Source organism: Pelodiscus sinensis, chromosome 9, assembly GCF_052426305.1.
Source record: "Pelodiscus sinensis isolate ZL-2025 chromosome 9, ASM5242630v1, whole genome shotgun sequence".
Lineage (NCBI taxonomy): Eukaryota > Metazoa > Chordata > Testudines > Trionychidae > Pelodiscus > Pelodiscus sinensis.
The window spans coordinates 27,376,249-27,400,912 of record NC_143060.1 but is presented as its reverse complement, the minus strand read 5'-3'; the positions used below and the strand labels follow the sequence as shown (position 1 = coordinate 27,400,912).

General features: G+C 42.7%; 2 protein-coding genes across 19 annotated transcripts in view; both read right to left on the bottom strand.

Annotated features, from left to right (window-relative positions):
• Window positions 1-15,922, bottom strand: part of NEXN (nexilin F-actin binding protein) — a 43,171-nt gene extending 27,249 nt beyond the window's left edge. For 5 of the 16 annotated variants that reach the window (XM_089780477.1, XM_089780479.1, XM_089780473.1 and 2 more), the window contains exons 1-2: window positions 15,795-15,922; window positions 964-1,049 (exon numbers count right to left, since the gene is read on the bottom strand). In XM_089780477.1, coding sequence (XP_089636603.1) covers window positions 964-1,049; window positions 15,795-15,918 — 210 coding nt within the window. In that variant the 5' untranslated portion in view covers window positions 15,919-15,922. Of the gene's footprint in view, window positions 1-963; window positions 1,050-11,408; window positions 11,681-11,723; window positions 12,123-12,143; window positions 12,520-15,794 lie in introns of those variants that run through there. The other 11 variants (XM_089780472.1, XM_089780471.1, XM_089780478.1 and 8 more) reach the window with 4 other exon arrangements.
• A 282-nt stretch (window positions 15,923-16,204) lies between these two features.
• MIGA1 (mitoguardin 1) overlaps window positions 16,205-24,664 on the bottom strand; it is a 65,669-nt gene continuing 57,209 nt past the window's right edge. For all 3 annotated transcript variants that reach the window (XM_075936323.2, XM_006129576.5, XM_006129577.5), the window contains exons 14-16: window positions 24,580-24,633; window positions 20,654-20,770; window positions 16,205-20,387 (exon numbers count right to left, since the gene is read on the bottom strand). In XM_075936323.2, coding sequence (XP_075792438.1) covers window positions 20,169-20,387; window positions 20,654-20,770; window positions 24,580-24,633 — 390 coding nt within the window. In that variant the 3' untranslated portion in view covers window positions 16,205-20,168. The remainder of the gene's footprint in view (window positions 20,388-20,653; window positions 20,771-24,579; window positions 24,634-24,664) is intronic.

The following is a 24,664-nucleotide window of genomic DNA, read 5'->3' as shown; positions in this document are numbered from 1 at the left end:
CACTTTACTGCCAACAATGTATGGTTGAATCAGCTGAAAATCTGACTGAAAACGTTTTACATTATATATGCTTCCCATTTCAGTACTACATAAAGTCAGCAATAGAAGTTAAAACAAGTGTAACTTAATATCCTAGCTAGGAAACTTCAATCTTCTGAATAACTTAATACTAAAACTTTCTAAAGATATTAAAAATTTTAATCTTTATCTTGCATCATGAATGGTCTAGAGGAAGTGAATAAGGTAGTGTTATATACCCTTTCATGTAACACGTGAACCAATCAATCAGCAGCAGGTTGTCTACACTTAAAACATGCATAAGGAAATACTTAATACAGTGCAGCATCAACCTATAGAATTCATTGCTATTGGGTTATGTGAAGGTCAGAACTATAACCAAGTTCCAAAAAAGAATTAGCTATAGATAATAAGTGGTTATTAGCTAAGATGGTCAAAGATGCAGCCATATAGTCTTTGCATCCCTAAATCCAACTGTTAGAACCTGGGATTAGATGACAAAGGATGGATAAATTCCCCCATTCTATTTGCTCCCTCTAAAGCATCTGGCACCAGTCACTGTTGGAAGACAGGACACTGACATAGATGAAGCATTGGTCCGATTCAGTATGGCTGTTCTTATGTTCTCTTCAATAATGTTGTTTCCTAGTTTGTGATTCTCACTTCAGACAGCCACTTCCAATTTTCAGAAAATCTAATATTTAATGCATTCTAGTTTTCCTATAAAATATTCCAGCAACTACAATAAGCTTCCTTAATCAAACTTCTTTTCAAGGACTTCACTGTTGCCTTAAGATACAGGGTACATTTCCATTCTTTTTCTAGAACTTATAATGCTATTATCTGTTTGCTGCTTACCAGCCAGAAATAAAGCATGATACTTTCTTTTGTCAGTATCACTAGTAAGTTACTACAGTAGTTTGAGTATTTAAACTTGATACATACCTCAGTCTTCTGTACAATGTCATTCATGGTTGGTTGTTCTGTGATCTGGCACCTGACCCCTCTGATATATGTGTTTCTGTTTTTACCTGTAAGAAATTGCTGCAGATTTATTACTAGTTTAGGAAGACTCACTCTTTAGTTGAAATTCCTACAATCTTAGTAGACTTTATAAAAAAAAAAGGCTGAAATTTAAGCTTGGTGTACCACAATTTAATTTGGCCTGCCTGAATATTTGAGCGTGCAATGGTATTGAAATGCAGTGGCTACAATTCAGTATTTGAACTTACTTTATGTAGGTGAATCCATAACAAATGATCACAATATTGAGCTTATGTCATAGCCTATTTGTATTAATAATTGTACAGATACCCATCACTAAATGGCTACATCTAGACTGGCACGATTTTCCGCAAATGCTTTTAACGAAAAATTTTTCCGTTAAAATCATTTGTGGAAAAGAGCGTCTAGATTGCAAAAGCACTTTTTGCGGAAAAGTGTCTGTGCCAGACGCGGTTTTGCGCAAGAAAGCCTCGATCGCCATTTTCGCAATCGGGGCTTTTTTGCTCAAAACAATACCGCGTTGTCTACACTGGCCCTCCTGCGCAAAAGCATTTGCGCAAGAGGGCTTTTGCCTGAACGGGAGCAGCATAGCATTTCCGCAAGAACACTGACAATCTTACATGAGATTGTCAGTGTTCTTGCGGAAATTCAAGTGGCCAGTGTAGACAGCTGGCAAGCTTTTCCGCAAAAGCACGTGCTTTTGCGGAAAAACTTGCCAGTCTAGACGCAGCCAGTGGGTTCAATTGTTAGGGCACTAACCTGGGACTCAAGACACCCAAGTTTAATTCCCTGTTCTGGCATAGTTTTCCAGGCTCTTTGATCCTTCAGCCTCAATCTTTCGAAGGTATCTATGTGCTAAGCTACCACTGATTTCAATGGAAGATTGGATGCTTAAGTAACTTTGAAGATCAGGGCCTCATTCTGTTTGTATCTCCATTCCCCATCTGTAAAAGGGGAACATTATTTTCCTATCTTCTGGGGCTGTTGTGAAAATGACAGGTAGGAGCTCAGATACTACAGTAAGCACCCTTGTGGTCAGTATCTGAAGAGATGGCATGACTGAAAGAGTGCCAAATCACCCTCACCTCTGTACTATTAGTTTCAGGGATGTGAACCAGAATCCATAAGTTACCTTTATTCTACAGAGTGCTCTGAACATCTGTATGGTAATGAAGAATAGTATTTCTTAATTTGGGCTGGATAAGTCAATGCCCTAAGTTTTTTTTTTTTAAATATTTATTTCCCACTATCAGACTAACATTATATAGCATACAGGCAGTCCCCAGGTTACGTACAAGATAGGGACTGTAGGTTTGTTCTTAAGTTGAATCTGTATGTAAGTCGGAACTGGCGTCCAGATTCAGCCACTGCTGAAACTGACCAGCGGCTGACTACAGGAAGCCCGAGGCAGAGTTGCTCTGCCCTGGGCTTCCTGGAATTAGCCTCTGATCAGTTTCAACAGGCTGAATCTGGACGCCAGTTCCGACTTACATACAGATTCAACTTAAGAACCCCAGGTGTCCAAGTCAGCTGCTGCTGAAACTGATCAGCAGCTAATTCCAGGAAACCTGGGGCAGAGCAACTCTGCCTCAGGCTTCCTGTAGTCAGCGCTGGTCAGTTTCAGCAGCGGCTGACTTGGGGACGCCTGTGGCAGAGCAGCTGGGGTGCTGCCGGGTTGGTCCAGTAGCGCCCAGAGCGGCGCTGCGGGACCAACCGGCAGCGCCCCAGCTGCTCTACCACAGGAGTCCAGAGAAAAGCCTGGACTGCTTGGGGGGGGCGGGGGCGTACTAGCTGCGCCGCCCCCCCCACCCCAGCAGACCAGGGAGAGGCGGGCGGGGGACCGAGACGCACCACGGTCCCACCGCCCAGGTCCTCCGCGGCTTTGCTCCGCGTCTCCCTGGCCTGCTGGAGACCAGCAGACCAGGAAGACGGGGAGCAAAGCGGAGCAAAGCCGCGGAGCACGCCAGCAGCGGGACAGCCGCGGCGCGTCTGGACTGTCCGCTGCCCGCTTGCTCCGCGGCTTTGCTGCGCTTTGCTCCCCGGTCTGCTGGAGACCGCAGACCAGGGAGACGGGGAGCAAAGTGGAGCAAAGCCTCTGAGGACGCCAGCAGCGGGACAGCCGCGCGCGTCTGGGCTGTCCGCTGCCCACGTGCTCCGCGGCTTTGCTCCACGTCTCCCCAGACCAGGGAGATGGGGAGCAAAGCCTCTCAGGACGCCGGCAGCGGGACAGCCGCAGCGCGTCTGGGCTATCCGCTGCCCGCGTGCTCCCCGTCTCCCTGGTCTGGGGAGACGTGGAGCAAAGCCGCGGAGCACGCGGGCAGCGGACAGCCCAGACGCGCCGCGGCTGTCCCGCTGCTGGCGTCCTCAGAGGCTTTGCTTCCCGTCTCCCTGGTCTGCTGGTCTCCAGCAGACCAGGGAGACGGGCAGCACACCCCATTCCTAACTGCGGATCCGACATAAGTCGGATCCGCGTAACTCTGGGACGGCCTGTATTTACGTAAAGGGCAAATTACTGTAATCTGTAATTGCTAACTATAGTAACTGTACTTGTCAACATAAGAAAAAGCAAAACAAAAACCACATTTGTTCTATTGTGGCTTTACAGTAGGTTTTTTTCCCCCTTTGCCAACAGACATAGTTTGCATTTCAGCACCAAAGCTTTACCTGACTTCTGTGTACGCTATCTTAGTATGATAAGCCACAGGAGTTAATGTAAGCAGAGATAAAAACCTCAGAGGCAACCAATATAATGCTAATGATAGTGCGACTGCAATGACAGTAAAAGGCATTACCAAAAATGGTGGCGTTTCCTAATCTAGAGGTCAACCCAAGTGGTTTATAAATGAGCCAACTGTCAACGCATATGGTAGAATAAAGGTTAAAAACCAATAAGCCTTGCTCAGTTTTATTCAAGCCCACGTTAAGCATCTCAACAGGTGTTTTGCCATTAATGGCTCCAATTTATAATTGTAGCCTCACATTCTGTAAAAGGTGTGTGTGTGCACATGCCAACTGTCCTTTGTTCATGCCTGGCTATTTCTGAGCACTACTTTCCCTACACATTTATTTTCTGTAGCAGTGGCCTCATCTCCAGCGTTTTCAAATAATACAACCTTTCCAGCAAAAGCCTAAAGCTGTCTCTAGGAAGGTGTTAACACAGATTCAAAACTTGGATTTGGGACCAAATAGGTTGTTGAGGCTTTAACCAGAATTGGAGAATTCACAAGAAAAAAAATCCTGAAGCAACACTGGGCAGCACCTGGGAAATAAAGCTTATTTGATTAAAGCCACATAATATTAATCACTGCATAGTACACTTTAATCTTTTTATTATGCATCAGCTGTTTTCTTAGACCATGTAAAATGTATCTTCACTTGCTTTTCAATATAATCTACATATATTTTAGAGTGTATATGTGCGTGTGTATCTATGTATCCATCTGTTTAAGAATTCCTCTGAAAAGTTAAGAAAAGGGGCCACCAAATTCGGTATGCAGCTTCCTCTTAAAGCAAGGACAGTGTTTGCTTAAATTAGTAACCACTAAATGAGTTGTGTTATGATTTCAGGATAACTTTTAAATGTTCCATAAGGCCCTACTAATGCTGCTGTCTTAAAAAGACCAATATAAAATTCTGATGTGTTAGTGCAAGGGTAGGGAACCTCTTTTGGGTCAGTGGCTGCTAACCCACAGAAAAATCAGTCGGGGGCCACACACAAAAAACCCTCACTAACGTGGTACCCAACTAAGAAACAGACACTCCTCACATTCCCCTTGCACATTAGAAGCTGTGGGGGGGGGGGGGGGCAGCCCATTAGATTTTATGTGCTCCAGGCGTATGGTGGTGTAGCAAGGGGCCTGGCGCACCAGCACAGGCTCCCTTGTGCAGGGGGGACATGAGCTTCGGGGGCCAGATCCAGGCAAGCCAGCGCCCACATCTGGCCCCTGGGCCTGAGGTTCCCTACCCGGTGTTAGCAGATGGTCTTGTAGAACACTGTGTTTCTTCCTGTTGCAACTAATGTGCAAGAACTATTAGGCACCTCATTCTGCTATAGTTTACCAAAACCAAAGCTTTCTGCCAACTTCAGTTCACTGTGAGTGTTGAGTACATAACCTCTGACAACATCAGGGCTTATATAACATACTAGAAATGTCAAATTTTTATTAATCAGCTAATCAAGTAGTTGGTGGAATTTCCATCAACTACTTGATTAGTCAATAAGGAGGAGGGGGACTGCTCGCTATCCCTGCTGTGCCTCTGCCTTTGAAATGTAGAGCTGCGGGCAGCCCTTATAATAATTCAGAGGCACAGTGGGGATAATGAGCACCCTCTCTCCCCCTTATCGACTAATTGAGTAGTCCATGTCCATCTATCTCCCTCCCTCCCCCCAGGACCAACTCCTGCTCTCCCCCCTCCCCCCATCTCTGATATAGACTACTCTTTTACATCCCTGTATCAAAACCAAATTTAACCAATCTGAAATCAAGTATTTTTATACCCTTTCCAAATAAAAGTTGATATATTGATACCAAATACCATACACATGGACTGATAAAAGGCAGACACATGAGTTTGTTAGTTATTTGAACTGTTGAACAACACAAAAAGTTCTCTACTCAGCTCTAGTTTCCATAACTGTCTGTAAATTGGTGATAACATTCTAATTCTGTTGTATCTAGAAATGTTCTAGATGCTTCTTGCAAGCATTTTTGTGGTATCTGGATTCCTGCAAACTTTACTAGGTGTCTTTTTACTCTCTGAGCATTTTTTAGGGCTGTGGTGTCCAACACGCTAGCCACATGTGATTATTTGACCAGTTGAGTGTAGCTAGTTGGCATGAACACTACAAACTCAAAGGCTGTCTAGACTGGCCAGTTTTTCCGGAAAATCAGCCGCTTTTCCGGAAAAACTTGCCAGCTGTCTACACTGGCCACTTGAATTTCGGCAAAAGCACTGACTTCCTACTGTAAGAAATCAGTGCTTTTTGCGGAAATACTATGCTGCTCCCGTTCGGGCAAAAGTCACTTTTGCGCAAAGGGGCCTGTGTAGACAGCTGAGATTTATTTTCTGCAAAAAAGCCCCGATCGCGAAAATGGCGATCGGGACTTTTTTGCGCAAAAGCGCGTCTAGATTGGCCAAGGATGCTTTTCCGCAAAAAGTGCTTTTGCGGAAAAGCGTCCGTGCCAATCTAGACACTCTGTTCCGAAAATGCTTTTAACGGAAAACTTTTCCGTTAAAAGTATTTCCGGAAAATCATGCTAGTCTAGACGTAGCCAAATAATAATAACATGGCTAGTTTGCTATAGCAGTAGCTACTATAGTCACTACTGCTTCAGAATTGGTTAGACACCGTGGTTTTAGGGTATATCATATGCTGTTTTCCTAGTGTCCTCAAGTGGCAACCAAATGTGACATGAGCATAACCCGTTCTATTTGGCAAAAGCCATTTTTCCAGATGGATTTTGATAGTTGCGATCTGTCAGGAAAAGAACCACCACACCCTCCCCCCTCCCCTCCATCCCTTGTTTCTGATTTGCAGCCTCAGAACTACTACATTCATGTGTAATGTTTAAAATAAGTACAGCTCAATAAGTTTTGTAACATGCATTTAACAGAAACTTAAAACAATCATTAAGGCTGCATCTAGACTGGCAAGATTTTGCGCAAAAGCAGCTGCTTTTGCCCAAAATCTTGCCGCCTGTCTACACTGGCCATGAGTATTTGCGCAAGAACACTGACTTTGTACTGTACAAAATCAGTGGCTCTTGCGCAAATAATCCGACGCTCCCACTCAGGGATAAGCCGTCTTGTGCAAGTATTCTTGCGCAAGAGGGCCAGTGTGGACAGTCAAGTTAATTTCTTGCGCAAGAAAGCCCGATGGCTAAAATGGCCATCGGCGCTTTCTTGTGCAAGAGAGCGTCTACACTGGCACGGATGCTTTTGCACAAAAGCAAATCTTTTGCGCAACGGCACATGCCAGTATAGACGCTTTCTTGCGTAAATACTTTTAACGGAAACACTTTTCCGTTAAAAGTATTTATGCAAAATCATGCCAGTCTAGATGCACCCTAAGAAGATTAACAAACTGAAACAACTATTACACTTTTGTTCTTATCCAAAATGTTGCAGAGCTAGCACATGGATATTTCAGTATGTACTCTGAAAATGTCACCAGATCCAGGCTCTGGAGGGATTGGATTCCAAAGGTGACCCTACACAGCACATTACTTCTGTGTCAGCTTACTACACTGTAATACATGGGGCTGTTTATATATGCTTCATGTGACTTACCCTTAAGACCATCTGGAACAATGTTTCTTAAACTTTTTAAGACCAAGGAATACCAAACAATTTTTTTTATGAGGAACACCAAGGATATTTTGAAAAAAAGGGTGGGTGGGAGGGGAAGTAACTGAGCCAAAAAAAGTTGCCTGTCCCTTTAAGAGACACTGATCTGGAAAATGCATCTAGTACAGAATTTGATTGCTTACTATGTAGATTTGAACATAGATGGCAACCTACATTTATGTACAACCATCAGCACCACATAATATTTTTGAATTTTTAAAAAATACTTTCAGAGTTGAGCTTTGCACAAGTTCCAGACTATTTTGTGGGTGTCTCGGGCAGCCACAATTAGTTGAACCCTTCAACTTCACATTGACAAAGATACGGCTGACTACAGTGTGATTCACATTCAGAAAGTCTGCAATCCTTGTACTAAGAAAACACATAGGAAAAACATTTTTGGTGAATTCTACTACTTGAGATCCATATGTAGATCCAACAAGACCACATATTGTGAGCTTGAAAAATGGCAGGCATATTTCTGTGAATGAGCACACTGATATGAGTACCATTTAGGGTTGTCTTGCTACCTTTCTGATTCCTGGTAATCAGACTCTGACTACATGCACTCCTCACCTCCTTGTTGCCTCTGTAATGGGGAGGGGGAAGAAGTAGCAACACAGGGGAGGGACAGGTGGGAGCCAGCATGTGCAGGGAGCTGGCTTTTAAACCAGTTTTCTGTGCATGCTGGTTCGGTCTAGCTAACTGCCTCCCCCTCTTACTGCATCCCACAGCACCTCTCCATGAGCCCTGGCTCCCCCCTGCATGTAAACATGTAACAGTTAAAATTTTAAGTGGTTATACATTTACACAAATACACAATAGTTAACATCCCTAAAACTAACCCTACTTTTTCCCATCTCAGGGTGCATCTACACAGCAGCGTTATTTCAGAATAATACTCGTTATTCCGAAATAACAGTGCTTGCATCTACAGTGGAATTCTGTTATTTCAAAATAATGGACAGCTTCTGTAAACCTCATTCCATGGGAAATAATGTATAATCAGAAATAATAGGTATTTCAGAATAACAGTAGCGTGGATGCTCCACTGCTGCTATTTCAAAATAGCTCCTCCCCAGAGCCATTCAAAATAATTACTCCCCAGTGTCTGCTGGGGCTCTAAATCAACGTAGCGTGTCCACATTAGGGAAGCCTGCCTGAGACTAATTTTGAGGCTTCCCTGTAGTGTAGACGTGTTATTTCAAAGTGAGCTATTTTGGAGTATTTCTTTTGGAATAGTTTATTTCAAAATAAGCGCACAGTGTAGATGTACCCTAGGTTCTTATTTACTTCAGACCCTGGAACGGCTAGGAAATGGTACTTTCTCAATCAGCAAGAGATCCTCAGAGATGAGTTTAGGCACAATAGGCTACAGTGGCTTCTGCCACTGAGGAAAATATCTTAACCTTTATGGGCCCAATACATATTTCCTTCTATTTGTACATTTCCAGGACATAAATCAGCAGCAGCTACTCATTGTTAAATCTTCAAAATATGTTGTCTATGTTTTATCAACAGTATTCCTTACAGATATGTATTTATTCAATTAACTAAAGATAATTGCTTTACCATAAAAAGCAATATCAGAACACACAACTGTAAAATATATTCTTAAACATAAAATTGTTACAACTAAAATATGACATTCTGACAAAGAGGCTACGTCTACACTGGCCCCTTTTCCGGAAGGGGCATGTAAATTTCACCAGTCGTCGTAGGGAAATCCGCGGGGGATTTAAATATCCCCCGCGGCATTTAAATAAAAATGTCCGCCGCTTTTTTCCGGCTTTTAAAAAAGCCGGAAGAGAGCGTCTACACTGGCCCCGATCCTCCGGAAAAAGTGCCCTTTTCCGGAGGGTCTTATTCAAAGTAGGAATAAGACTTACTTCAAAGTAGGAATAAAGACCCTCCGGAAAAGGGCACTTTTTCCGGAGGATCGGGGCCAGTGTAGATGTTCTTTTCCGGCTTTTTTAAAAGCCGGAAAAAAGCGGCGGACATTTTTATTTAAATGCCGCGGGGGATATTTAAATCCCCCGCGGATTTCCCTACGACGACTGGTGAAATTTACATGCCCCTTCCGGAAAAGGGGCCAGTGTAGACGAGCCCAGATTGTTTAGAAAGTATTGTAAGCTGTATTCCTAAAACACGTTCCATTTTCAAATTTAATAAAGTCAAGCAGACAAAAGTATTATTACATTTATTTTATCTGAAAATATATATAATCAAAGCTTGCACTATTTGGAAGCAACTTAGAAATATTTTGGATGAGAAGTTGGGGGGGAGAATTTATTTAATCCTTATTAAACTCAAACTACTGAGACAGACTTGGGAAATGGCTTGCATACTCACATCTCTACTGGAGAGAAACTTTTTAAACAATTCTATCAAAATATCTATTTTAGCAAATAGGTTAGCTGGTCAAAAGATAAACATCATAATCTGAAAATGTTGAAATATTTAATTAATACTAATACAGCTTATTACAGTGTTTGATACCTACAATCATTTTATATTAAAATTTGCTAAAAATTCCAAACCACTTGGCATTGGCCTAGATCACAGTTTTATTGCAAACATATTGCATTAAACAAAAAATTCTTAATAACAGAGACTTGTCAGTTTTTGCTACAGGCCAATAAATTATACTATCTGCTGTCCTGAACTGTGCGTCAGGTTAAAGAATAAAAACAATTTTGGTCTGTCTCACTCATCAGTGTTTCCAAGTAGGCCCTCCTAATTATTCATTTGTATGTCATAAGTTATTTTGCTATTACAGGCAGTCCCCGGGTTACATACAAGATAGGGACTGTAGGTTTGTTCTTAAGTTGAATCTGTATGTAAGTCAGAACTGGCATCCAGATTCAGCCGCTGCTGAAACTGATCAGTTTCAACAGCGGCTGAATCTGGACACCAGTTCTGACTTACATACAGATTCAACTTAAGAACCCCAGGAGTCCCCAAGTCAGCTGATTCCAGGAAGCCCGGGGCAGAGCAACTTTGCCTCGGGCATCCTGTAGTCAGCCGCTGGTCAGTTTCAGCAGCGGCTAACTTGGGGGCGCCTGGGGCAGAGCAGCTGGGGTGCTGCCAGGTTGGTCCAGTAGCACCAAGGAGCGGTGGTGCGGGACCAACCGGCAGCGCCCCACCTGCTCTACCACAGGCCCCGGGCTTTGCTCCACGTCTCCCTGGTCTGCTGGGGGGGGGCACTAGCTGCATCCCCCCCCAGCAGACCAGGGAGACGCGGAGCAAAGCCGCGGAGGACCCGGGCCGGACCGTGGCGCTTCCAGATCTGCACCGCGGGTCCGGCCCGGGTCCTCCGCGGCTTTGCTCAGCGTCTCCCTGGTCTACAGACCAGCTGGAAGCGCCGCGGGTCCGGCCCGGGTCCTCCGCTGCTTTGCTCAGAGTCTCCCTGGTCTGCTGGCTCCCCCAGCAGACCAGGGAGACGGGGAGCAGCTTTTCTCGCCCCGGAGGAGGCGGGCGGCAGGACCAGGCGTCCCGCTGCTCCAGTCCTCCGGGGCGAGAAACTCGGGGACTGCCTGTAATCCCAAATCCTTTCTTCACTGAACTACTGTTTTCCGTATCCATTATTCCTTATTTTAAAAAAGTAAGTAAAACAGCTAAATAGTACTTGTTTCTCTGTATAGAGAGGGAGACTGGCTAAAACAGTGATTTACTGGAGCGCATCAATTTCTTGCTGCCTAAAATAATGTCATCCAAAGGTACCTTTTATTAAATTTAGTGAAAGTGAAGCAAGCAGCAGTGACTAAAATTATAAAAATAAGCACCAGTGCAGTGCTGTTTGCTGAGTTGATTTAGGGATATAGGCTGATGACAGCTCTTCCACCCCCTCACCCAGTGACTCTGTCACCACTAACCCTGCCACTATTTTTAGCTCAGCATTTTATTTCCAGTGGACATCTCCTTAGTCTCCCCTCAGTTCTACAGCTGCAAGTGGCTGCGGCGTTAAAAGGTTTCCTTTCCCCTATATCCTGACAGCTGAGAATCGGGGAAAACCCCGAAACAAAACCCTGCTTCACCTGAGCCATTCCCCCAGGAGCGGGTAAAATTCCTGACAGCGCAGGCTCCTTTCACACGGCTGTGCGCGAGGAAACATGGATTGCGGGACAAGTCTCGCTTCATTTCTCCCCCTCAGACCAGGCGCAGCTCATTCGGGCGGTAACCCAGTCCAGTCACACTGCCCGCTCAGGCCTGTACGGTTCCGGCTGGCGGCCCCCACGGCTGAGGCTGCTGTCGGACCCAGCGCTGCTGTGGTCTAGTCCTGCGCGCGCGCCGCTCGGTAGCTGGGAGGCTGCCCCGGCCAGAGGACACAAATGAGAGGAGCCCTGACTCACCCCAACCAGGCGTCTCGCTTCCTCCGGGCCCGGCCCTGCGGCAGGCAGTGCCCTAGTCCCCGCAGCCTGCAGCACTGGGGGCTCGTTTCAGGGTTTGCGTTCAGGGGGCGGCCTGCGACAGACTCAGGCTGGTGCCGTGCACTGTTTCTGCGGGCACGGCAAAGCCCGGGGGCGACAGGGAGTCCGCTGAGCGCGGGAGCAGCCCAGCCGGGGCTGGCGGCGGCCGAGGGCAGGGCCAGCGGACCGGGGACGAGGAGAGGAGACGAGGGAGCCGTAGGAGGGGACAGAGGAGCAGACACAGTTTGGGCGGGGAGCAGGAACGACCCTGCGCCATGCGCCCCCGGTGCGCGGAGCGCGAGCCGCGCCCACCCCTGCGCAGGTTTCCCCGCGGAGCTTTACGCGCCGAGGAGTGTCTCTTACCTGGGTGTCCTGCCCGCGGCTCCGGCTCGCGCTAATCCCGGCGGGGCGGTGGGAGGGCTGCCTGGCTGGCGAGCGGCGGCTGCTGCTGCCGAGCGCCCCTTGGCTGCCGCCGCTGCCTCCGGCTCTGCAAGTTTCCATAAAAGTCCTGGTGCGCAGCCCGCGCCCGCATTCCAGGCGCGCCGGCTCGGCTGCAGCTGTCCCGACACAGACCCACTGGGGCAGAGCCCAGCCCCGGCCGCGCTGCAGGGGGCCCGCCAAGGCGCCTGGGCTATTTTGGGCTGGAAGCGCCACCGGGTATAAATAACCTGGGGCTCTCGGGAGCAAAGCGTTCCCGGACCCGCCCAGGTGGCCTCCCAGCCGTGCTTACTCCAAAGGGGCAGACAAGGTGTCCCAGGCAGCCTGGCCGCGGATGGGACGGGCACAGGGGCAGGGCAGCGCATCAGAGCTGCCGTGAATGAATGTCACGTGCCAGGCTGGCCACAGAGGCGGCCGTGGCAGCTATAGAGCCCCCCCCCCCCCCCCCCCCCCCCCGCGCGCTTGGCTAGCAATCAGAAAATACTCACCCCCAGGAGCAAGCCTTCCCACGGGCTTCTTCCCTCACAAAGTTCTGCAAAGGCAGGAGCAACTATGCTCTGGGCCTCAGCCCCTAAAGCCCTAGGGCATTTTATAGCACCCAACTCTATGAAAGCAGCTAATAATAATGTGTGACGGTTAACTATGGTGGAGTGAGGAAGAGTCTAGCTAGTGCCAGATCTAGAAACTACATTAGCTACCATGAGCCTATAAATTACTGTGAAACAACCTTTCAGGGAGCATATGGTGCCTTTCTGCTTTCTTCTTAAAATTAAGAACTTTTCTATTGTAGATATACAAAAAGGACTGTAAAACTTGAATTTTAAATATAACTTCACCCCCTTTAAACACTACTGTATTTTTCTTCCTTTGATTATAATCTCTGTAAGGCAAGAGGGACTGTCTTCCTTGTTATTTGTTGTACTGTACTCAGCACAGTGGGGCCCCAACATTAACTTGGCTGCATTCAGCTTGGAATCATAAGTGATATTACAGCAGGCAGTCTGAACATCAGTCAGAGTAGAAATAAGGCATAACACAAAGTAATTAACTGTAGAACAATTTACCAATGGTTGTGGTGGATTCTCCATCAATTACAATTTTAAATGAAGACCAGATACATTTCAAGAAGATCTGATCACCTCTAGGAATTATTTTGAGGCAGTTCTTGTGCTATATATAGTAGGTCAGTGTGACTGATCACAGTGATCCCTTCTGGGCTGTACTCTGGAAATCAGGTTCAAAGTAGTATTGACAACTTACAAAAAAAGCAAGAGGGGAGACCATTCTTTAGCCTTTCTTCTTTACCCTATGGAGCTAGTAAAAAAATCTTTGGGCAAAAATGAGCAGATGATTGAACATAAGAGTTCTCTTTTTTATGAGAATTGTGAAGACAGGGTTAAAACAAAATGCCCTGTGACCTAGTGCTACATAGAGCACACTGTGCATGGCTATAAGAATTAGTTGGAAAAGTACTATCTAGTTAGGTTGCTAAAATGATGTTGTTTTCCCCACAAGGCTTAAGTACCCATCTCTGAGGAATCTGAGAACTTTAATTTGTATAAGGGAAGAACATAGTGTGTATGGTAACTACAATTTTATTTATAATTTATTCATGTGCTACCATGATTTAGTGAGAAAAACTGCTCTCCTCTTGGCTGTTTCTGTTCTCTTACTTTGCACGTTCTCTGTACTCTTTTGGCTTTTCTTCTACATCAACTTGCAATTCTCATCCCTTGAATGCATTACTTTAATCCTTTTTGCATTACCTGTTGAGCAGGCACACCAATAACATTAGCAGAAGAAAGAAACATTCACACCTACTAGTTACTATTTTAGACCCTCACAGACCCTGTGATATTGGCTTACACTTGGTGGTAGTGCATCCTCACCTCCGAGGTGCCCTCTCATCTTTGGCTGCACAGGAGCCTTTTCTCAAATGCTGCCTTACTAGGCTCTTCCTTGGATGTGTAGTGGACTCTCCCAACCTGCTTCTTCCTCTAAATCCCCCTCTGAAGGGTTTAATGACTTGGCTTTTCTGCCATGTCACATAAAAGTCTAAATGCCTGCTAGGGTAGCACGAAAGTCAAAAGCAGCATCCAAACTTATATCCTTACATCCCGCTAAAGCTTCATGCTAGTTATCTCATTGACTCTACTTCAGAGATTCCTCTGCAAGAAGCATACGTACACCTATAATAAGGTTCTTTTTCCATAGTTTCCTAACTGTTAAACACTATTCCATGGATTCTCTCTGCCAGAGATCTGTCTCCTCTACAGATAATCTCCAACTGAGCTTCTTTTGCCTCCTGGAGCTATTAATTAGCCTCTCTCCCCCATGCAAAGCATGGCTTTTTGGGGTTCTTTTGCCCGGCAGATGGTGGGAGTTAAGCCCCATGATGCTACAAGGTTGATGAGCAGGGCTTGTCAGGCCATACATTCATGACATGGTCTAGTTTCTGCCTCTGGCCTATGTTTGATTTCCTAGGCTTAGAGGATTTTTTTCACCTATGTTTTTGTTGATACAAAAAGAGTAATAAGTTTTAAAGTACAGGACTAAATATCAATTTTCTGTTAGGCTTTTTCTAGATCATCTTACTATGCTGAAAATCATGTTTAGAGATTGTTTAATGTGGAGGTTTAAGCAAAAAAAGTTAATATTTTTAATTTAAACTAATGCACTTAAATGAAACAATGTGTTCTACGCAGTTCCTGCTCCCCTATCTTTTCTTTTCAATATTTAAATTAGAAGAAAGTCCCAATACCAAAGTCTGATTGGTGCTAAAGCTGACTGCACATAAAATATAGATACATACACACACACACACACACACACACACACACACACGAGAAAAACCTAATTAAAAGGCCCGGAGTAGAAATGCATCAGGTCGGTCCAACTACATATAACGAATGAGCTTTAGAGTAAACACATAGTAATTAAGTTGAATTGTAGATGCTAGTTTTCCAATTTGCAGAATACCGGTAGAGGTTCCCTGTTCTTTACCGTAAAGAAAATATCACTCATAACTTAAAATAATTATATTCTTTACACTTGAGTACTTTCCCTTTAAAAGTCTTTAGCTTGTATTTCTAAAGTTTTTGAGAAAATATGAGATGGTTGTATAAACAGAAAAGAGACTGCAGAAGTAATGTTTCATTTTATATATGCAAATTCATTGTACAACTCAAAATGAGTTATTTTTCTTCTACATTTTAATTTCATTAAATTGTGACATTTGATATACACAGCTGCAGTTCACTTAGTTCACAAGTATGACAAGTATGCTGACCTGTATCAACTCAAGTTGACTAATCTTCAGTTTGCTAAAAATCAATGACTACATGAGTGAAGTAGAATAATCAACAACATTAAAAGTGAGATTACAACTAAAACACAGCTAGTACCTTAATCCTTGTACCATTTAATGATTGGCCTTAGAAATACTATTTGGCTTTCGAATGCAACTTTATCTTACTTTTGAATGTAACTTTCAATGCAGTAGCACAATAAATCTAGTTTTGATATTTCATTATGAAATTCTACATATAAGCCACTGTAATGCAGTAGGAGACATACCATAAATGCTGACACGTAACTTTAGCATTCCTGCTTCCCAAGATAACAGATGCAAGTAGAAGAACTTCAGTTGTATGTGGCTTGTTAGCAACAGATCTTCAAGTATGATCTTCTCAAGAACCATGAAAATAAATGAATTTGTGCTAGAAATATCCAGATGCAATATGAACTAAAAAGAAAAAAAAATTACAATCCAGAATAACTGCATTCATGAACTTTCTTTTCTTCTCCAAATTTGTATCCATTTTCACCAGCACAGTTTATTGGACGTTCACATGACAAGAAGTCTTACTTGCTACATTCTATCTGAAGCACAATGTGGTGACCATCTTGCTGAAAAATAAGATAGTGGCTACATCAGAATAGGAAACACATGCACCTAATTTACAGCCTAATTCAAATTCTGTGGGATGTTGATTACCAACAGCTTCTATAAGGCCTGGTTTAAAAGGAATCCATCAGATTAAAAAAATCAACACATTAAATTATTGTCTATGTTTTACTCCACTTTACACTTGAAAGAGAAGGTGGGTGCAGTAATAGTTTTTATTGGACAAACTTCTGCTGATTAAATATACATGCTCTTGAGCACTATGGAACCCATGTCTTCTTCAACTCTCTAGTGCGCAAAAGCTTGCCTCATCTCACTCATCTTCTGTCTCTGATATCCTGAGACCAACATGGCTATCACACTGCAAATTAAAAGTTTAATTAATTTTACTTTATTCTGCATTTTCGAAACACAAATGGCAGTTTTCTCATGTAGGGTATAAAATAGGACTATTCAGCTTCCTGTCAATGCCACATTTATATTATTCACTAGCACAACAGAATAACATTGGGTTGTACTTCCCATAGGGGAATGTTTGTTATTAGAGTGGGAAAAACTGGGCCCACTAGCATTTAAAAGAAGACACTTCTAATGAATTTTGTGTAAAAAAACCCTAATTTGCACATCCGCATGAGCAGTGTTCTAAACATCCTAGGCAGAATGGAGAGAGGAGAATGAATAGAGCTTCATTTTACATATCATTCCAGCTGGTGTAAATCATGCTGTTTCCTTAATGTTTTCATCCCAGTAGCATCAGTTTTATATATCATAAAAAATTGTTAAAGTGAATTTCTGGAAGAATTTGCTTAGAAAAATGAATATTTTTCTTTTGAACTAATCAGGAAAAGTGAAAGATTCCACACTATCTGAAAATATTCTTTGGAGAAAACCCACATAGCGAAATACCATATCATGCATCTTGAAACTGATAGCTAAGCAGAACGTAGACAGATCGTGGGCTGTGCCTACGATAGCTCATGATACCATCTACTGCTAGACTATTCATTGTTTTTTAAGATCAGCAATAGTTTTTTATATCTGTATTTTACATACACATCAAATATAATTCTGGTTTTAACAGTATTTCAATTGACATTCATGTAGATTCACTAGTAGTAACATCTTCTAGTATTCAGAATTTTTACCTTTATCCAGTATTCTATCCATGATTTTTTTAATTGGTTTTTGCAGAAAGATATTTAACTAGCAGATTTACACCCTGCATTGCTTGGTTCATTCATTCGATTAGTTTTTGTTTTCTTTCATTTGAATCATTGCTCTAGGGTGGGGCTGAGGATGAGGGATTTAGTATGTAGGCTGCCCCAGGGGAGAGGAGACAACCCCAGCCCTCTCTCACCATAGCAGGTTGACAGCAGATGAGAAATGCCTGTCCATGGCTGCTGCAGTGGGCACACCCAGGGATGGGGACAGACAGACACACAGAGACAAATTCTCGAAATATATAGTCGATAGCTGTCCCAGTTGCAACTCCTGTCCCCCGCTGCACCAATAGGGTTACAGCTGTCCCAGTTGCCATCTCTGGCCCTTTGCTGCCCCACTGGGTCATTATACAGTAAACTATCTCTTTTCATTTTATGAGAAAAATCACATTCCAGGCAAATTCCTTTGTCCTGGCACAACCAAATCCTTACCTTGCTTTAAGTTATTATAAGAGGAAGCTGCATACCAAATTTGATGGTCCTACTTCTTATAGTTTAGGACAGGAGTGGGGACCCTAAGGCCCATGAGTCAGATGCAACCCCCAGCTTGCCTGGATCCAGCCCTTGATGCTTGGTGCTCCCACTCAGCATTGGGAATGCCGTGCTGGTGTTCCTGCTCCTCCACGGGACTGGATCACACAACATCTAGTAGCCTGGGCCCACATAGGCTCTGGTGTGTGAGGAGAATGTGAGTGTCTTTCTCTAGCTCAGTTGGGGGCCGCATTAAAGAGTGTTTTTTGGGGGGGTTTTCCTTCTCACTTTATGCGACCCCTGACCAATTTGTGGGTAGCAGCCTCCAACCCAAAAAAGGTTCCCCACCCTGGTTTAGGAGGAGTTCTTGAACACACACAAATGGACGGACAGACAGAAACCACAGACACAAACTACAAACTCTCTCAAATATAGAAATACAGTAGATGAAATACCATTCAAGTTTGTTTGCATATTCAAAACTAAAAGTGTTTAGCTACAAAGCTGCAGTTATTTTTAATTTATCCCATATAAATTGTTATGTGAGGGGAGACAGTTTCTTCTAATGTCACACTGATGCTGTAAAAGCAGTTCAAAAGCAGCCTAAAAGCTAGGGAGGCCAATCATGGAAAGAGCACTTCAGTTTGACATTAGACATGATCCTTCACCATCTTTACTCCTGACTGCTAGTGTAAGGAATGTGGCCAGGGAAAATGGACTTGGCTACAGCTAAGATCCCTGTACCCTGGTAATCTTTAGCTACTGTAACTGGACTGTATGGCAGTTGGCAGTCAGCACAAGTTTAAGCAATCTAAAAGCTGCTCTAATATATGCTATATGGGACCAAAGGAGCATAATGCACATTTTGTCCACAGCTAAAGATCTAAGCCAGAAAGTGCAGCATAAATACAGTAGCTACACTAAACCACTTACAATCTTCAGCATATCATGACAATAGTGCTTGTAGTTTGCATTAGCAATTACTGTCAAGAAGTCATAAATGCTGGTGCCAGCACAGTAAGATGCTACAGGTTATTCTATATTGTTAAATGCAGATTCAGTAAAAAATAAATCTTATTCAACTCTTCTACTTTTGTTTTTGGACTATAATGCAATGTTAAACTTAACACTTTCAGCTTTGGCACCAAAGCATCAGAACCTGGATCTCTGTAATCTAAAATGTTATATTAAAAGCTAAAAAGTTATTCATGATGTGTATTACTCAGGTGTTGAAACACTCTAATCTTATAAAGTACCATAAAAAAGGTCTTCATAGCTTTCTCAAAGGGATGCCCACAAAAAAGTTTTCCTCTGAAACTTTTAATTCTGAAATTCAAGACAATACTACACAAAAGATTACTTACACTGAGCATGTTTTTTTTGTGCTGACAAATATGCTTACCATAACTCAAATATAAAATCCTCTCACAAACTTAAGGTTGGCTTTTTGAAAGAAAAGACAGATTTAATTGAGAAACAACATGTCTTCTTAGGTTTTATCATACATCCTTACTTTAAAATAGTTAAAAAGCTACATATCAACCAGGAATGATACTAGCTTATTTATTCATAAGCACAGTATAATTTTAAAAGCCTAGAAAGATGAGATTTAAACCACTCAATTAACTTGAAAAAACCATCATTACTTTTAGAATACACCAAACAGTGATCTCCGACTAGCGATTTCCAATGTCAACCTCAGGTGATGATGTATTTACATATTTTAAGTCCACACCAATTAACATTGAATTTTTCATGTAAATTTCACCTGCCCAAATGGTGACTGCATTTACTACATTAGCCTATTATGTTTCAGTATAAAATGACTGCTTACATACACAAACACAATTTCAGGATGTAGTTAAATATTTTGTCAGTGAAAGTGTTTTTTTTTTTTTTTTTTTTTTGCAGTAATGTCACATACATTGAAAGATGTGTCTATCTTGACTGTAACACTTTCTAGATATAAAGCACACTGCAGAGTATGTACTGAACATTTCATATAGTAAGGCTTAAAGATAAATTCATCTAATAAGTTTATATACCACATCTCACATAATATCTGTGGCAAATGTAAAGTATTTCATAAATAAAATTTACCCAAATAATGAAGAAAAAATATTGGCGGTACAGCATACATAAATACAGAGATATCTGAGCTATGATTTTTAATTTATGTACATATAGTAATATGCTCACCAATTATTTTCCTAAATGTATTTTTTAATCTCCCTGAGTCCCTTCCAGATTTAGCAACATAGTACATTTGCAGATGTTTGCTAAAAATCAGCAATAATAGCATTGGAGGGGGAAAAAGTCAAGGTGCACTCAATTTAGTAGTTTTTTTTTAGCTTATTGTACTTTTTCTTCTAAAAGCCCATTGGCCATGATGTGCTCATGACCACTTATACACCCACTGACATGTCTTAGTGAATCAGCTCCAAGGTAGGCAATTAAAAGTTCAGTGCGACGAATCAGAAGTTGCATAAGATCTTCAGCTAAACTCTCCATAGTTGAGTAACGCACCTTTTCAAAGTCAAAAATGTCTTTGAGGAAGTAAAGAATTTGATCCTAGTGGATAAAAAAGGAAAATCTTTGTTTAGTTATAAAAATGTATAGAGTTTTGTTAAAAAAAAAAAAAAAAAAAATTAATATTTCTTCTTTTTTATACATAAACATTAATCTCTGAATTAGCAGGGTTACCATGGACTAACTAGCACAACATTTTTTGTATAAATTATTTTAATCTTAATGGTGTCACTAAGATCCTGCCATCTGATCATCTGACAGATGCTTTTTTGTGTTATATAAATGATAATTACAAAAAGGTTGCATACCTTAAAGAAACAGCATAAATCATAAAGAGAGTTTCTAGGTCCCAAAAAGCCCCATGCCAAAACAGGACTGATATGCTCACAAATGGCATAGAAGTGGGCAAAAAACCCCTCAGGCACCTGGTGATTTAAGTAGTAAAGAAACGAGTTATTTTTTCTCAGTATGAATCTCCATTACATCAAATTAAAGCATTTTGTAGGTTTCCGGTAACTAGCCAAGCTACTCATTTAAATTACACTGAGCAGTTCTGTGGCACCTTAGAAACTAACAAATATATTTGATCATGAGTTTGAGAGTAAAACCCACTTCTCATCAGATGAGCTGGAATGGAAATTACAGAATCTAGGGTATATATAGAACAGGAAAAGCAGTGGTCTGTCAATTGTGGGACTGGTGTTAATGAAACTAATTAAGTCAGGCTGGATGTGTTCCATTCATATAATTTGATTTAGAAATGCGAATATCAAAAGCAGGGGAAATTGCCTTTGTAGTGCATTAACCAGTTACTAACTTTATTCAAGCCCGAGTTGATAGTGTCAGATTTGTAAATAAACTCCAGTTTAGCTGTCTCCCGCTGTAATGGGGTGATAAAACTCCTTTGTAGAAGAATTCTGAATAATAGCAGGTCCTCTCCCTACTGTCTGGGAGAGAAACTTGAAGCTCTATCCTCAGCAGGGAGCTGCTGCTGTCCCTGAGGGAGAAATGCTCCTCATCCAGCCAGGCATCTCAGTGTGAGAGTCCCAAGCCCCTGGTTGGGCGAGACTCATTAAGCAGCTACGGAACTGTGCAGCCACGCAGCTTAGAGGGAACAGTGGTGCTTAGGTCTGTTTATCCACTGCAACCATATCATAAGCACTGTAAAAGCAAGACAGACTCTCTCTGAACCAAGAAGGTTGAGATGGAAAGGTCACCACACTGCTCTGGAAATGCAATTCAAAATGGATGCTTGCTTGATGCTGGAGGATGATGAGAATTGGCTGGTTGAAATTGGACCCAGAAGATACATGTGTGATTGTCGCTATTAGTATCAGGAGAAGCATCACCCTGTAGTCAGCACTTGAGGAAATGATGGTGCCAAAACCAATGTCAGACTAAATCCAATGATGTGGTCCATAGTACAGACATTACTGCCAAACAAAGCATCTGTGCTGATGAATTTTTTGGTACCACAAAAGATGTTGGCTGTGACACTGCAGTCTGAGACCAAGACAGCATGCAATGCAGCACCACTGAGTAAGACAGATATATGACCTGAACAGACACCACCAGTGGTGCAGCAGAAGATGATGATGTAAAAGACACAACTGACAGCTCCTGAACTATAGGGGAATCAGGAATGGAAAAACAGAGCAGGTCAGATGTCATCCAGTACGACAATGGCATGGAAATAGTTGATGCCAATGCTGCTGTGATAGGAATCAAATTCAACAGAAGCTCAATGGCCATATTCAACAGTACAGAGTACTGCTCGGATATGTAAAAATTAATAGGGGTCTGAGATAAGAGTGGTAAGAGATCAGCCATAATAGGCATTGCCTTTAAACATGTATTTTTCCCTTTGTTTCTGCAGTCTGGAAAGACAGATTAAGAGTCTGGCCAAAGCAGGTATTATCCTCTCTGATGTATAAATATGCTCTTTCCCTTCGTTTTTGCAGTTTAAAAAGATAGAGAAGCATGCAGCTACTCTTCTTTGTTGTGTCTTTTACTTACCCTCACTGGCTCTGTATAAAATATTTCAGGGTTACTTTTCTTATCATCTCTGTAACCTGCTGATTCGGAAAGTTTGTAGCACAGAAAAGTGTTGATTTAATTAGAAATTTTGTAAATAGTAATTAGGGGAGGGTATAATAATATTCATCACCTGCCTGTTAATATTCATTGTATGGGAGTTAACATACCAAATAAGGTTTTAGGGAAAGTAATGATAAACATGTGAATTAACATACTAAAATAGATAAAACGGTGTAATTGTTGCCACTTGGCAATGTGTTGGGGTCTGAAGTTAATGTGCGTGAGCCATAAAGCAGTTCTGTTTACCCCATCCGTGCCTGGGTCGCCTGTTTCTTCTCTAACAAGTACAAATGATCTTGTCATGATACCAAGGAATGGTTAGATGGGCCAGCTCCATCATGCATCTCACAGAACTCGCAGTGCAAGTCAGCACTCCTCCTAGACATTGAAGAGGAGTCCCTCACAAGCCCTGGAAAGAAACTTATGGGACCTCTTCCTCAGAGGACTCTAGGAAGGAGAGAACACTCTCTTCCTGCTGGAGGGAGCACCAGATCTTCAGTCAGAAAGCACATTTCAGATAGACTCTAAAAGGAGAACATAAGGCAGACAATTTGAAGAGACTTCCAGTGGTAAAGTGGGCCTCCTGGCTTGTTCTAAGAGCTGCTATTTCAGATGTAAGTCTCTCACCATCTAAGGCCTCTTCTTAAACTACTTACATATAGAGCACCTTTCCTTAATGAGCTCCTTGCCACTAAGAGGTGACTACTGGGAATACCTAATCAACACGACAATGTTTAAACCCAGGCACCTATCTATCCTAACAACTGAAACTAAATTGAAAAGTCCTACTAAGTTACAATAACTAGCAATTAACTATATATAATAAATTCCCATCAAAACTGAGGGGAAAAATGAGGTAAATCTCTACACAGAATGAATCAACTCTAGTTGTAAGTGGTGAGAAGAAACTGAGGAGGATTGGGGTATGCTATTCTTAAATAATGCAATGAGGGGCTAACTACAGAGCACAAACGCCTTACTTAGATGTGCAGAAATATTTGCAGAACCCATAAGTGGCACATATCTGCAACCACTCAAGGACCACCTACATTGATATAGTGATGTCATAAATCAAGATTCCCATCACCAGTTCAGACAGTATAATTTGTAAATGATCTTTAACAAAGTGTATAATTAGAAATGAAAGTAACTGTCTGAAGATTTATTTAAAATGATCGATGTGATTTACCTGAGATCAGAAGTCAGTGGCAGAGAAAGGACACTCAGAGTGCTAGCTAAGATTCAGGACAACTCCAGTTACATGTTTTACTTCATTACAGACTTCTTGAATAACAGTGGACAAGTCACTTAGTCTCTAGGTTTCAACTCCCCATATGTTAAATTTGGAGACCGTGATACCTCCGTACCTCACACAGGAATGCTGTGAGGATAAACACATTGAATGCCTTCACGTTTAGATATTACAGTAATGGTGGTCCACGTAAGTGCTTATATCTAGATAAGACTAGAGCCAGATCTTAACTCCAGATTCTGTGTTCTATTCACTAAAACATTTTGCCTCCCTTGCAAGAGTGTCTTCAAGCCTCAGGGCATATCTACAATAAAAACTTCAGTAGACCTATGTTAGGTGAACTTCTAGCCACTGCAGTAATTACTGTGGTGGTGTTTGTCCACACTACCCTCCTTCTGTCAGTGATGGGCATCCTCACCAGGAGCGCTTCCACCGACTCAAGAAGAGCAGTGTGGGGGACTGAGAGTTCAGGCTCTCAGCTCCGTGAGCAGCTCCTCACCAGAAGCTCAGCTACCAATCTCCCCAGCTCTCAAGTCCCCACACTCCCAGGCTTTTGGCTCCCACCATGAACCCAAGGGCGGGGCGGGGGGAGGGGAGAGAGGGAGGTAGAGTCTGGCAGCCAGCAGAGAGTTGAGCAGGGGCAGTCAGGTTCTTGGTGAGGAGCCAAGGAGTCCGTGCAGCTCGAATCCCAGGATGCAGCTGGGCTCTAGTTGGAGCTGCCACACCTCCCCAGGGTGACAGGCCAGCAGCCTATGTAAGTAATCCACATTGGGCATTTGCCTGGGGAATGCAGGGTGGTGATCAGCAGTTGATTACTCAAGTTTGGTCAGACTCTCTGAATTATAAAACTCATCAGATTTCAGATTATATATCAAGACAATTTACCTTAATTTGCTGCCTTTTTTGCTTCAGTACTGACCAACAGCTTGAAGCCACAGCCTAAATACAAGAAGAAATTATTTATGAAACT